The 15,030-nt window shown below is 46.7% G+C and overlaps 1 protein-coding gene across 5 annotated transcripts in view; it reads left to right on the top strand.

The window, feature by feature from the left end:
* The window catches only part of CYRIA (CYFIP related Rac1 interactor A), a 440,426-nt gene that overhangs the window by 254,987 nt on the left and 170,409 nt on the right, over positions 1-15,030 (top strand). For all 5 annotated transcript variants that reach the window (XM_069605934.1, XM_069605930.1, XM_069605935.1 and 2 more), the window contains 2 exons: positions 10,610-10,746; positions 10,842-10,919. In XM_069605934.1, coding sequence (XP_069462035.1) covers positions 10,610-10,746; positions 10,842-10,919 — 215 coding nt within the window. The remainder of the gene's footprint in view (positions 1-10,609; positions 10,747-10,841; positions 10,920-15,030) is intronic.

Below are 15,030 nucleotides of genomic sequence, written 5' to 3' on the forward strand. Positions count from 1 at the left end.
CAGAAGTCAGAGCCAGCACTCAGACTCAGCCATCTGGCCAATAATCGGGACCTTTGTTGTCATTAGTTTAAGCCAATTGGCTTCTATCCAAGCCTCAGTCCCTACTTGATCCAGGTCCAGTCTGAACATGATGTGCTTACTTGTATTTAAAGCTGTTGATGGTGCATTACATTCTGCCTATGGCAGGCTAAGCCATGCCCAATAAGGCTTGGCCCAGAAAACTATAAACCAGAGGGTCATTTTGAGGGGATTGGGTCCTCCATATCTATGACAGTAATCCCCACAGCTGTGCTGCTTCGGAAAATCTTTCTGCGTCCTGCGTCGATGACATTGATACGCCACCCTCGAGGACCTCCTCCGACAGCCAACGTCACTGGATTTTAGAAGTAGGACGTAAGACGCTGTAGCCTCAGTTCACAGAAAAAAATGGAACGTGTTCGCTTCGGAGATCTCGGCGCGCCTCGACTCTTTGGAGTATCTGTTCTTTCGTTTCTTCGAACCTGTTAGGTTGTGAAATGTTTTCGAGATGTCTTCCTCTTCTTCCACCCCGCGTCCGGGTTTCAAGAAATGCGGGAACTGCGGGTCCAAGATGTCGGTGACGGAGTCGCACAACGCCTGCCTCTGGTGCCTCGGGGACACTGATGATTGTGTCGACTGCCAGTCGCTTACGTCCAAAGCCTTTCGGGAGCGCAAGAAGAAACTGTCAGTAAGGTGTCCAAGCCCTGGAAGTCGAGGTCCACGGACGATTTGAGGGACGACTCTCTGCATCTTTGTCGTAAGTCTCTGGGGTCTCGGAGTGGGTGCTGCCACTCCTCTGCCTCTTCGAGGCACTCCCGGAAGCGCCGTCATCGGTCGCCTTCCTCGTCCGAGGACTCCGCCCGTCGGCGGGTCGTTTATCCCACCAAGCATGCGACTCTGGAGGAATGGGCTTCCTTCGGTAAGAAAATGCTGGCGATTCTTGCATCGCAGGGCACCGGTCCGTCCGCGCCTCCGAGTGGGGTAGGGCGTGACCGTAACTAGAGACACTGCTCGTCTGCCTTCGGGTTCGTGGGGTCGGCACGATTTGCGGGAAAGGTCCCGCTCGGACAAGGGGAATCGTTCCAGTCATGCCTGTTCCAGGTGCCGGTCCTCGACGCGCTCGAGACCGTGTGCACCTGTGATGTCTTCGAAGAAGACGTTGGCGCCGAGTTCGTCGAGGGACTCGAGGCTCCACCCCCGAGGAAGTCGTCAACGCCATTGGCACCCAGGCTGTCGAGGGACACGCTCGGGGCTCCGCTCTCAAGGCCTGTGTCGACGGCGTCGATGCTGTCGGTGCCATGTTCGACGCCGATTCACTCGACGCCTTTCGGGGCTGTTTCGACGGGGGTACCCCAGGGTACGGTGGAACCCCCTAGAAAGGCATGGCTTTGTTCCCCATTCTGTGCCCACTTTCCACCATCTTGATTACATTTCGGAGGTGGATGAGGGCTCTGATGATGGCATGGTTCCTGATATGGTGCCAGATGAGATTATCTCGGGACATAGTCAGATTGAGGACCTGTGTCAGTCATTGCACGACGCAAGTGGTCTGGACACCTCACCGGAGGTGGAGTTTTGTAGGCCTGAGACTCCTCGTACCGGCGCCTTATGTCAAGGGTCACAGAGTATGTGGGATGGTCTGCTCCCCCAGGGGATTTTCTTCAGGATGACCTCATGGATATCCTATACCAAGGTCCATCAACTGACCCGGTACTGCCGTTCCATATGGCTCTACATAGGAGGGTGGCGGCGGCTTTGACTGCTCCGGAGAGTCTCCCGGCCGTGGGCAAGTCTTTGCCGCGAAAAATACTGCCCAGCCAGTAGCAACCCTTGCTACTTGAGCAAGCACCCCACCCCGGAGAGTTTGGTGATGCAGGCAGCTACGGCCCCAGCAAAGCAGGCGTTGTAGCCTACCATCCCTCCTGATGGGGACGACAAGCGTTTTGATGGTTGGGCGAAGGAAGTGTTTTCTTCAGCGGGTATGGCTCTTCAGGCTGCCAACTCCGTATGTGCCTTGTCACGTTTCTCACACACACACTCTGGAACGGTTTCCTTAGAGGCTGAGCATATTCCCGAAGGGGACGAATGGGATGGTTTTCTTGCTATGGTCCAGGATGGCAAGGATGCCATGTGTGAGGCCCTTCTGTTGGGTTTGGACATGGCAGATTGCGTCAGCCAGTCCATGGCGGCGAGCACCGTAACACGCAGGTTTGCGTGGTTGCGGAAGTCAGGGTTTGCTCCTGATGTGCAAGCCTGGCTCCTCAACATGCCCTTTGATGGTGTCCGTCTTTTTGGCAGCAAGGCTGACGAGAGCCTTGAGAGGTTGCAGACCTCAAAAGCTGCAGCAAAGTCGTTGGGCGCTGCAGTTCGCCAACCTCCGCCTTTTCGTCCTAGGGGACAGCAATGGAGGGGAGGTTTCCTTTCGTTATTAATCATCCTTTGGTAAAGCGAAAGGAGATGCTAGTCAAAGGGGCCAACGTAGGAGTGCCAGAGGTGGAAAACAAGGCCCTCGGGCAACGCCGCTTCAGCTCAGTCATTAGGCCATGTCCCATGGTTCGCCGGTTGGGGGAAGGCTGGCACAGCATCTTGTCGAATGGCGTGCCATTACTTCAGATGTGTGGGTTCTGGAGATCCTAGCCCACAGCTACTGTCTTCCTTTCCGGCAGAGGCCTCCTGACAATCCACAAGGGAAACTCTTTGAAGAGTCCGGATCCGCTCCTTGCGCAGGAAATTCAATCCCCTTTGGAGAAAGGCACCATAGAACTGGTGCCTGTGACGTAGAGGAACAAGGGATGGTAGTCCCCTTATTTTTTGATTTCAAAGAAAGACGGGGGATTGAGACCCATCATGGACTTGCGCGGTTTGAACAAACTCCTCAGCAAGTTCAAGATGGTTACTCTTTCTCAAGTCCTCCAGGCCCTTCAACTTCAGGACTGGTTGGTGTCTCTCGACCTCAAGGACGCTTATTTTCATGTGCCGATCCATCAAAAGCACAAGAAGTACCTGAGGTTTGCGGTTGGCGACTTGCACTTTCAGTTTCGCGTCCTGCCGTTCGGATTGACCTCCACCCGAGGGACTTCACCAAGCTCATGGTAGTGGTGGCAGCGCATCTCAGGAAAGGGGGGGATTTAAGTCTACCCCTACCTGGGCGATTGGTTGATCAGGGCGCGCTCTCCCGAGCAAGTTCTGGAACGTATGTCTGTCACCTGCCACTCCCTCCACAAGCTGGGCTTCTCCCTCAACTTAAAGAAGTCCCACTTGACGCCAACTCAGAGGCTCCAGTACATCGGAGCAGTGCTCGACACGTCCCTGGGGCAGTGTTTTCCTCCCCAAGTGAGGCCTCATCACATTCAGCAGATGGTGCAAAAGTTTCAACATGCCCAGAGTCTCCCTGCGTTCGAGTTCTTGAGATTGCTCGGCCTCATGGCATCCTGCATTCTTCTGGTGCCAGAGGCCAGGTTGCGGATGAGATCTTTGCAATGGGCACTCAAGCTCCAGTGGTCTCAGTCCTCCGGCAGGATGTCGCACCCCGTTCAGGTGCTGCCCTCGGTTGCCCAGGACCTTCTGTGGTGGGCCGTCAGAGGCAATCTGTTGAAGGGGGCTCCATTTTGGCTACCCTGGCCAGAGGTTAAGATCGTGACAGACGCATCCCTCACGGGATGGGGAGCTCATGCCAACGAGTTGAGTCAGCGGTATCCGTCTGAGTTCAGACTCCATATCAATCTGTTGGAGCTGCGGGCCGTCAGGCTTGCCCTGAAGGCTTTTCTGCCGACTGTGCGATGAAAAGAATGTCCTGATTCCGACGGACAACACACTGGCCGTGCACTACCTCAACAAAAAGGTGGGGGGTGCAGGGTCACTTCCTCTGTGAGGGGAGGCGATGCAGCTCTGGTTCTGGGCAATCCAGCAGGAAATTTTGGTCTTGGCAGTTCATCTGGCCGGAGATGAAAACGAGACGGCGGACGCTCTGAGCAGGCAGAGTGCAATCTCTCATGAGTGGGAGTTGGCTCAGGAGATTCTCCTGGAGATCTTCGCCCATTGGGGGACCCCTCAAGTGGATCTCTTCGCCTCCAGTGTCAACCGGAAGTGCGAAAGGTTCTGCTCACAGGAATTTCCTCCAAGAGGAGCCTTGGGAGACGCGTTTGTGGTGGAGTGGTCATTCCCACTGCTGTGCGCGTTTCCTCCAGTCCCTGTTTTTCCGCAAGTGCTGCAGAGGTTACCGAGGTTCGGTTACCTGATGATCCTCATTGCTCTGGCATGGGCCAGGAGGACGTGGTACCTGGACCTTCTCGACTTGTCCATCTGCCCTCCACGTCGTCTTCCCTACCGAGACGATCTGCTCTCACGGGAGGGGGGGGGGTCAGGTTCTCCATCCAGAGGTCAGATCCCTCAACCTTCACCTTTGGCTTCTGAAAGGTTGAGGTATAAGGATTGGGACCTCCCTGAAGACGTGATGATGGTGTTGCTTTCGGCCAGACGGCCCGCAACAAAGTCCCTGTACCGTTGCCGTTGGAGAAAGTTCTGCGACTGGTGCAGGGTTAAGAATGTGCATCCTTTTTCATGTGACATTCATGTGGTTCTGTCTTTTTTGCTTTCTTTGACCCAGAAGGGCCTGCAAATGGGTACCGTTAAAGGTTACCTGGCGGCGCTGTCCATATTTAAGCGCTCACCTGAAGTGTTCTTATTTTAAATTTCCTTAATTTCTCAGTTTCTAAAAGGGCTCACTAATGTGTTCCCTCTGTCACCTTTCCAGGTGCCCGGTTGGGATTTGAACCTTGTTCTCAAGTTTCTAATGGGTGCTCCGTTTGAGCCTCTGCATTCCTGCCCTTTGAGACTGTTAACTCTTAAAACTGTATTTTTGGTTGCGGTCACTTCCACTCGCAGAGTGAGTGAGTTACAGGCACTTTCAGTTAAGCCACCCTTCACTGTGTTTCACAAGGACAGGGTTGTCCTTAGAGTTCGTCCTTCCTTTCTTCCGAAGGTGGTGTCGGAATTTCATTTAAGCCAGAAGGTTATTCTTCCGGCGTTTTAGCCTCCTCCGCATCCTGGTAAGGAAGAGGAGAGCCTCCATAGGCTGGATCCTAGGATAGCTTTAAGCTTTTATATTTCATGCGTGTCCCGGGTCAGAGTGGACAATCAACTCTTTATTGGTTACGCTGGAAGGCATTTGGGACAAGCTGTTACTAAGCAGACTTTGTCTCGATGGATTCTCCTGGCAATTTCTGAATGTTACCGCATGGGGGGGTAAGGACCCTCCAATAGGCTTGCGGGCCCATTCTACCAAGGGTATGGCTGCCTCTACTGCCCTGCAGAGGGGTGTTTCTATTTGTAACATCTGTGATGCAGCCACCTGGGCTTCGGTCCATGCTTTTGTATGTCACTACTCCCTCGATTTGTATCCGTGGGCAGGATCTGGCCTTTTGCAAGGGGGTCCTTTACTCTGCAATTTGTTTGGGCATTCTAAATTTCTACCTTCTAAATTATTTTTCCCACCTCCTTATGTTGGTACTGCTTCGGGAGTCTGTCATAGATATGGAATACGTCAGAGGACCCAATCTCCTCGAAGAACAAGTTACTCTCTTACCTGGTAATGTTCTTTCGATGGGATGGTCCGACGACGTATTCCATATCGCTCCATCCCTGCCTTCCCCGCTACAGAATTTCTTATGCGATTTGCAGCTTAAGTTTCCGCAAGGCTTTGTGTGGTCAGACTGGCAGAAGACTGGTGCCACATGTTCTGGGAAAAAACTACAACTGAGGCTATGGGCGGCGTGCATCCTACTTATAACATCCAGTGACGTCGGTCGTCGGAGGAGGTCCTCGAGGGCGGCGTATCGACGCAGGACGCAGACACCGAAAGATTTTCCAAAGCAGCACAGCTGTGGTGATTACTGTCATAAATATGTAATACGTCGTCAGACCATCCCATCGAACGTTACCAGGTAAGAGAGTAACTTGGCATTTGCGTCCATGAAACCATAGATTGTTCTTAAAGCCCATGGCCACATTTGCCCAATACCGTTTGTTCTGCTTGCCTCTGGGGATTCTCTAGTGTTTCGGGCACTTCTGTGGCCCTCCATCAGTGATGTGCACTGCAGATGAGTGGGTGCTGTGTGAACAAGATGGTTCTTCTTTGAGGGCAAAGCTAATCAGGTGCTTTATCCCTTGGTTAGTGTTGGGGTTTTCAGCTGTCTTTTATAGCACTTGTCTTATCCTACATGTGCTTTTGGTACACTGTTTAGGGCCAGAGTATGTTCATGCATAGGCCTCTGTGCTAATTGTTTTAGTGACGGGTGATGTGTTGAGTTTAAGGATTTCAATGAGGCGACGCACACACCTTGGTGTCGGCCTAGTATGCAGCGCACAATTAAGATGCTTATCTCCTTATTTTATGCAGATTCAATTTTGAGATGGTACACCACTCATATCGCACCCCCTTTTCAAATACCCCGGTCACAATGGACTTTGAACCAGGCTGGTTGGTAAAATGCAATATTTATTTAAAAATTCAGAAGCAAGCGTACAATTTTTAATATGGGGCAGCAATCCCCAATGGAGTGATAATTACAATGAGAATGTGAGCAATGCACTGGGTTTGACCTTCTAGTGGAACATATACACAGCACAGTGGAATAGGAGCACTTTTTTGTTTTAGGAAAGATAGCACCCAAGTTAGAATTTCCCCCTGCAATGTTCCCTCAAGCCACAAATAATCAATTTTGAGTGGGTAAACGGAAGCAGCAGGTAATCGGGAATGAGAAACCGGAAACAGAATCCAAATCTGACCTTCCCTCCCCAAATAAGTGAGAAAAACAGATTTAAACCCCTTGCAATGTTATGAAATGGACAAATAATGAATGTGTGTTAAAAACCTTGAAGCAAATATAATTCCTCACTAAAGCAACAATGCAAAGATAGATACTAATAATCACAAAGAATGGATTACCAAAAGCCTACAGTTAAAAAATGAGCGGAAAGTTTAAAACATGTTGCAGCAAAATGACACGTGCAAAAGTTGCATTTTCTTAATTCCTGCCTTAAATTACCCAACCGGTTTTTAATGAAAACGGGTGAAATAGTTATTGGGCTGGGGCATAGAGGTATATCACACGGATAATCTGGAAGTGAAAGTAAGTCTCTAGCTGGTTAAATGGAGGAGTTATACAAGATATAAAAAGGTACGCTTTGAGTAAAATGAAGCCGTGAAATAGGAAAGGAAATTGGTTGTGACAAGAACAGTTTTACTTTAAACTAGAGGATTCAGGCTAGACAACCAAAGGTGGACACAGTAAGATCTAAGGTTGATTCGCAAGTTCAACCATCATACTCCCGCGCCCAACCTTGGCAGAAACCAGTCCAATCACTCTAAATATGACTAATGGCATAGGATTACACGACAAAATTGAAAAGAGAGATGGCGCTAGCACTAGAAATGAAGGGCAAGGTTGCACAGATAATTCTAACAGCTTTTAACAAGTTATCAGGATAGGATGGCTTAGAAAGTGGGATAAGGACAAAGGCAAGACGAGGTATACTATGGGTTTCTATGGGGTGGTAATTTATACTCACAATCCACTTTTAGTCTTGGGATTTTTGGACCGTCAGAGTCTGGTCACTACATGGCGGCGTGCCTGGCAAACAGCTAGGCAGGAGTGGTCACTGGGTGGCACTTCAGGAATGGCAATTCTGGTCACTGGATACTAAAGGTCAGCTGGATGGCATGCAGTTAGTGGGCAGCAAGCCAGGCTGGTTCTGGATGCAAAAGGTACCGCAGCTTCTCCCTTTTTAATGGGAGATTAGTGGGTTTTCTGATTTGAGGCCTTGCTAGGAACAGGATCAGCACTGCTTGGGTTTTGCAGTGGGCCCTGGAGTAGGGTCAGCAATGCTTTGGCCTTTGTAGTTGGGGTCTGGAATATGAATGATGAATGGAACAGGAACTTCAAGAAGAGTGAGTCTCGAGTCTTGTCAGGGACTCTTATTTATAATGCATAGTGACATCCTAGACTATATTGCTGGGCCGGCTTAGCTAAGCACGCCTCTAAACAACTGGATTGGGCAATCAATTTTGGCTGCCTCCCCTAGGAGGTGACTCAGTTTAGGGGTTGTACTTTTATGAGGTGAAAAGAATTCCCACCAACCTTTTTGCCAAAAATCAGTCCTAACAGAATGCACACATTTGTACAGTTGTGGCATATTATCCAATGACATAAGCAGGTTATATATTTTATGCAGACCATATCACTCCAACTCTGAAATCTGTTAAACATTTTCACACCTCTGATACATTTTGATAATTTTGAGTATGAAAGATTCGGCCCAAAATTCCATAACTTTATACACGTGTGTGGTTTATCATAAGGGATGCAAGTATAAAAATGTGCATTGGCATAATGGATACTTTCCTTGTAATCCCCGATTCTTTGCTATTTCTATTCCGAAGGTGTCAGTGACTTCTACAATGGCTCAAATTATAAATCACAAAATCACTTAAACTGTGAGATTTTAAAATTTTTACACAATCTTGCTACAGAGAAAAAAGTCTTTGAAGTTTATTTATAAAATAGTCTTTGGAAGCAAATGGCAGTCCTTTGTCCTGCACTGGACCATTTTATTATTTTTCAGCTACCACCAACTGTCACTTCACCCCAAGGGAGGATGGGTTTTTCCAGCTTGATTGAAGGTTTATTGCCCCTTATCCACTTTGCACTTTGATGTTCCAAATTTCTATTGAAAGAGGCCTTTGCCCAGACTGAAGTCTGATTAGTATGTGAACTTTCTTTGTGCTGGTCAGTCAGTTTTCCAACTTAGCAATTATCACTTTTGTGTCCTGGAAGTGTATGGTGGCTCCCTTCCTTGGGTGAAGCCTTGGCTCTGCCAACTAGAAGAACTTGGTTTTGCAAGCTTGCAAAATCTAGCCAAGTCGGTTTAAAACCTTCATTTTCTTTTATCTGGTCCTGAATTAAAGAAAACAAGCATGTGGAATAAAAATAGCCCATATGTGTTTCCCAGCAGCCAACCCCTTCTCATTGCTAGGCACAGACAAGCTTTCATTCAAGATTACTTTTCCGTTAAAACAGGCATTTTTCTTTGGTTTTCAAAGCCCATTTTGCACATGTGGTGAAAACTGCTAGAATTTCCTTTCAAATTCGATTTTGCCACCTGACTTCCCAATATTGTCCTGCAGCCATAGTTGGTTTCTTGAGTGCAACTGTCTGTACAAGGCAAAGGTCTCCTGGAATGGACATGTGCACAGAGCTATGATTTCTTTTGCAGGCTTCATTCCTTTGACACTTTGTAGCACGAAATAGTGTTGCGCGTGCACGGCAGAAAGTGAAGTTTTTTGTTGATTTTTCATAGAGATGTTTTGACCGGGCCTTTCAGTCAGGAATCATGCCTGGTTTTGCTGAAACACAATGAGATGATATGGGAATGACAGGGCCGTATTGATCAGTGGTTTCAGAAAGAACAGATGGAATTAGCATCAAAGTAGCATTTTTTTTAAAGGCGAAGGTTTCTTTTTCAATGGGGATTTTGAGGTTTGCAGCAAAGCAACACTGCATTTTCACTTTATTTCACGCTCTGTGTGTTCCCTGGCATCATCCTGCCTGATGTGTGCTTGGCAGGGTGGTGCAGCCATTTTTTTTTTTTTGCTGCAAAATGCAGTTTTGAGGCCATGGCGCTCACAGGAGCCTGCGCAGCCATTTTGCTGTATCTGCGCAAATGTAGCTTGGTGATGTGGAGAAATACTGTTGAGTGGGTCAATATATCCCACAGTCCCGGTGTAGACTTTGCTATCCAGGTGTTCTTTCATCTGTACTTGAGCTTGTTACACTTTGAGGATTTTTAAATTGTATTTTGTTTATGGCAAGATATGGAGGTGCGCTCTTTAGACAAGACTGACTTTGCCTTCACTCCTAGACATTCTCACCAATTTACACGCTGGTTTACCTTTTTTAAAGCACGCTTTTGATCTCAGAATTTTGTCACTTGGATAGATCCATCACACCTTTGGTCACTGCTAGGTTCAGTTTAATTTCTGTACGTGCTCCTTATACAGTCAAGATGTGGCGCTTGCACAATTACTACAGATTTTGTTCACGTTTGAAAGTATGCTGAATGGATAAAATGTCCCTTTTTATGTAGGTGGAATGAAACAATTTTTTCCACTGCAAAGTACACATATTGCGGCAGTCCAAATGTATATTCAGAGGTAAAGATTTCAAGCTGTTGGCTACTACCGAGGCATAAAGTCACTTGCCCCCCTCAATTCTCCCCCAACACACACTTTCTGACTTGCCTCTTGAGGCCTGATCTATTTGAATTTGTGTTCATATATTTATTGCTGAAATATTTATTTCGAACTATATTGCCATATGTATTTCATTTGGTATCTAGGTAATTTTGCTTTTACAGCGATACTGGACGTATTTTTTGTTTGGATATGACATTACTAGGATGTGTTAGTCTACCTCGCCACCAAATCTCTTATTTCCTACAAAAACAATTCTGAGTAAAAAAAAAAAAAATCAAATGTATTTCTTTGTAATTCTTACAAAATGATCAGTTGACTGTGATTTTTTTTTTACTTTAGAAAAAGCTTTGCAGAGTTTACTTGAATCCTTGACCTGCCCTCCCTACACCCCAACGCAGCACCTGGAACGTGAGCAAGCACTGGCCAAGGAATTTGCAGAAATTTTGCATTTCACGCTACGCTTCGATGAACTGAAGGTTGGATAATGAAACCAAAACTTACTGAAAGTATAAGATTAATAGTTATATAGATTTCTAAATGATGTTACAATTATTTTCTTGTACCACTTTAGATGAGAAACCCTGCAATTCAAAATGACTTTAGTTACTATAGACGGACAATAAGTCGCAACAGAATAAACAACATGCATGTGAGTATATCATGCTCTTGGAAGTGCTAAAGTAAAATAAGTTGAAAGAAATATAGACCTACTCTACAGGCACTTGGTGAACTCAGTAGATTAACTGCAAAATGTTATTGATCTAAACCCTGAAAAAAATGGTCTTGAAAACAACTGTTGGATGAACTGTTGATATTTAGGACATTCCCTCATCCTGACTAGGGTGTTGATGGCCATGGATCTAGATATGAGGTTGGATAGGCAATTGGTGACTGATGTTTCTCTTTACAGAGAAATGTATTGAGGTATACTGTCATTCTTAAAGGTCTTTCATAGTGGAATGCAATATGGGAAGGAGTGTGGGCTTTTGCTTTTTTGAGTAAAGGAGCAGTTGATGTCCAGACTGGAGGAAAAGATTGAACCAGGACCGTGGAAGATTAGAGAAATAAGAAAGCTGGATACTGTCACTGCGTACAAGATGAAGCCAGTGGCATTTGTTATGGGGAGGGCTGATTTGAGAATGTTGAGGCCAAATGAGTTACACAGGTACTTGGATCCTGATTCATATAGCATTTTCTCAATGGAATTGAGCCATTATAAAACATGTCCGAATCGGGCCTTTAGACCTTTGCATTGGTAGATTTGATGTCACCAATCCACAACCTTCCTACTGAGCAAATGGATTTGGAGGATAGAATTAAGGTGGACAGAAGGGTGGAGAAGTTCTCAGACTAGCGTTGCTGGGAGTTCGGTAGTCAATGTCATTGGTGATTTTGGGACTGGCTGGAGTGGTAATCTGAAGGAAAAGGTGCTCAAAGCTATGTTTGAGTGGAAAGGGGATCTTTAGAGGTCTCTCGTTTTAACAATGACAACAATTAATGGGCATTGTCAAGGTTAATGTTCTGGATGTTGCTTGCATGTGGAGGTGCAGATCCAGCATAATCTGTGTGCATTTTAAAATGAAAGACTGGTATGATGTAAAGGCCATAGTTGCAAAGTGAGTTGATGTTAGATACATCCGGGCTGAAAGCTGAGATTAAGCCCAATTGGTGTGCCCGAGATGTAGTTGATAATGGTGGGGGCGTTGTTCTGCGGAGAAAAATCGGATATACAGTTGCACATTTCGGAGGTTCTTAGATGGTGCTCCAGCTTCTGTGCTTGAATAGTATGAAAATCGCCCTTACTTTTTACAAAAGGAATATATCCGATATATTTTTTTAACACATTTTGAATCCTCTCTCCTTAAGTACCTTTCGACCTGTTTTAAGAACCTATAAGAAATGGTTTTAGCTTTTGAGTTTCGATGCGCCCCCCCCTATTTATATAAAGAGCAGAGATTTGTGGTGTACAATATCTGATAATGTATCACTCTGTGTTCCACATTCGCATAAATCTGTTTAAATACCAGGGTGCCGTTGTTAAGAAATATGCAGCTAACTGCATAGCTCAGGGGGTAACGTGTTTGTCTTGGAAGCAAGACAATGCAGAGCAACACAGGTTTGAATCCTGGTCCCACGCCTAGACCGCTCTCCGGTATTAAGCATGTTATAAAAGATTTAATTAACCTATAAAAACAATGTGACAGCAAAAAAGCATCATTAGCATCTGAATAGCAGCCTGTTGGGTAGACTTGGTGCAGTCGCGCTAGCAACTACAGACCTATACCAAAAGGTGGGTTACCTAATACCAAGCAGATGAGCCTTGTGTAGTCTGTGTGACTGCACCAATTCTTACCTAACACAGCCCATTTTCTCCACAAATTGAATATTAACACAGTTTGCCAGGTGTTGCCATATTCTGGCACGTTACGTTTACGGAAGTGCCTGGAAAAAATGCCTCTCCCATGCTTACATAAAAGCTCTATGTTGGCTTTGACAATGCTTTTTTTTTTATTGCAAAAGTGTCCGTTTCAAATTCATCCCCAACGTGGCAGAAACTGCATGCATGTGAATCTGTGAATGCTACAGCACTGCAGCATGAGCGTTTTGCCAAGAATACTACCTTGCCACCCGTGACTCCATCTCTACCTCTCTTACCTTGGCTGGCTTCCTTTTCACTCCCAACGTAAATTTCAATTTCTCTGCCTTGTCTTCAAATCTCTCCATGGTCTCGCTCCACCTTTTCTCCCCTCCCTTCTCTCCTTCTATTCCCCCTCCCGTTCCCTTGGGTCCGCTGACCATTTCCTTCTCACTGTACCTCCGCCCCCATGTGCCGCCTCCTGTTTCTGCTCCTTCCGACTCCTAGCACCTCTACACTGGAACTCCCTTCCTCTTGCTATCCGTTCTACCCCCACCTTCACTTCATTCCGCACTTCGCTTAAATCTCTCCTCCATTCTCCTCCTTGAAACCCCCTTCTGCTTTTCCCCTCCTGCTTCTCCCCTCCTTATTCTTTCCCCCGACTATCTCCCCCTCTCACCTTTCCCCTTCCGTCATCCTGCTCTTCTCCTCCACTCCCCCCCTATCCAGTCCCACTCCCCTTTCCTCCCTATCGCCTACAGTTAATTGCTCTTCTCACTGTTTTGTTGATTGATTCATATTGTAATTGCTTCAACCGTTATATTGTTTTATGTTGTTCCATTGTACAGCGCTTTGGTGTAAGGCGCTTTATAAATCAATAAATACAAATACTCATTTTATTTTGAAGCTTATATAGCGCACCAAACTCAGAGGCTTACTTACAGGGAGTAGAAGTTCCAAATTGTTGCACATGAAGGAAATAAAAATACCAACAGACAGCAGCAAAAAGATTGTACAATAGGACGTAGAGTGACAAGAAAAGCATAGAGTATACGATAAGTTGTGAGATAACAGGACGAAATGGCTAGACGATAAGTGTGGCTTGGTAGCTTGGGTTTTTGGTGAAGCAGTGAGTTTTAAGTTTTTTCCTGGCAGTCCTGAAAGAGTCTTGGGCTCTGAGAGATAGAGATAGTAAGTTCCAAAGTTTGCTGGCAAACGTGGGGAAGCTGCTACCGCCAGCCTTCTGGAGCTTGGGTGTGGTAAGGTGGTGCTGATAGGTTGCTCGGGGGGGGGGGTCTTGTGCGTTGTCATTGAGAAACTGTTGGACAGCTAGGCGGGTACCATCTGGTGGAGACATTTGTGTGCGAGTGATTTGAACATGATAGATAGCCAATGTTGCTGTTTGCTGGCTGAGATGTGCGCAGATATGTGGTGGTTGAGAGCGGCCCTAAGGGCATTGTTTTGTAGGACTTGCAGCCTCCTAATGTTCTGTCTCGTCCCTGCATATAGAGTGTTACAGTAATCATGGCGCCTGAGGACTAGGGCTCTAGCTAGAGTGAGGCAGCTGTCAGTGGATAGAAATTGTTTACAAGATCTGATATATTTATTTTTTATTTTTACATTTATATAGCACACAGGCAGCCCAGGGGCATTGTGGCGCTGTTACTTGCAGCAAACTTAGATCGAATATGCATAAGTTACAACATTTGAGCGCAGAGATGTAGTACATGTTATACATAAGACGAACATAGTCAACATATCCATGGACGTCATGACCGGGTCTGGTGATCAGGCGAATAAGGTGGTTTTCAAGTTTTTGCGGAAGGCGGTGAGTGATGGTTCAGCTCGCAGGGCAGTGGGGAGGGCATTCCAGTGCAGGGCAGCTAGGTAGGGAAAGCAGGCACCTGATGAGTTTGCATGTGTATGCTGTGGCAGAGGTGGTGATATTTGTTTGTGGACGTTGAGTGAGGAGTCTAGGTGAAAACAGAGCATTTTCACCTCCTTTGAAACTTTGGTTGTGTGTCCATCTATGGTGAATGATTTGAAGAGGTGGTTGAGTTTGGCGAATCTGCGACGATGAGCAGCTCTGTCTTTTCGTTATTCAGGCAAAGACCATGTTGGGCCATCCAATCTTGGATAGCTCAGAAGATGTTGTTGATGGTGGCCGTGTAGGTGTCGTGGTCTCCTGCGATAGGTATGAGAACCTGAGTGTCGTCTGCGTAATTGGTGTAGATGACACCCAGTTTGTCCAGGCGGTCAAAGAGTGGCTCTTTGAAAATATTATACAGGGTGGGGGCCACGCAGGAGCCTTGCGGCACTCTGCAAGAAACTGGGGTGGGGGTTGCCTCAGCTTTAGGGGAAAAGACTTTCGTAGTTCTGTCACTGAGGAAAGACTTTATCCAGA

The sequence above is a fragment of the Ambystoma mexicanum genome, chromosome 4p (assembly GCF_040938575.1).
Source record: "Ambystoma mexicanum isolate Mex_15411 chromosome 4p, UKY_AmexF1_1, whole genome shotgun sequence".
NCBI classification, from domain to species: Eukaryota; Metazoa; Chordata; class Amphibia; order Caudata; family Ambystomatidae; genus Ambystoma; species Ambystoma mexicanum.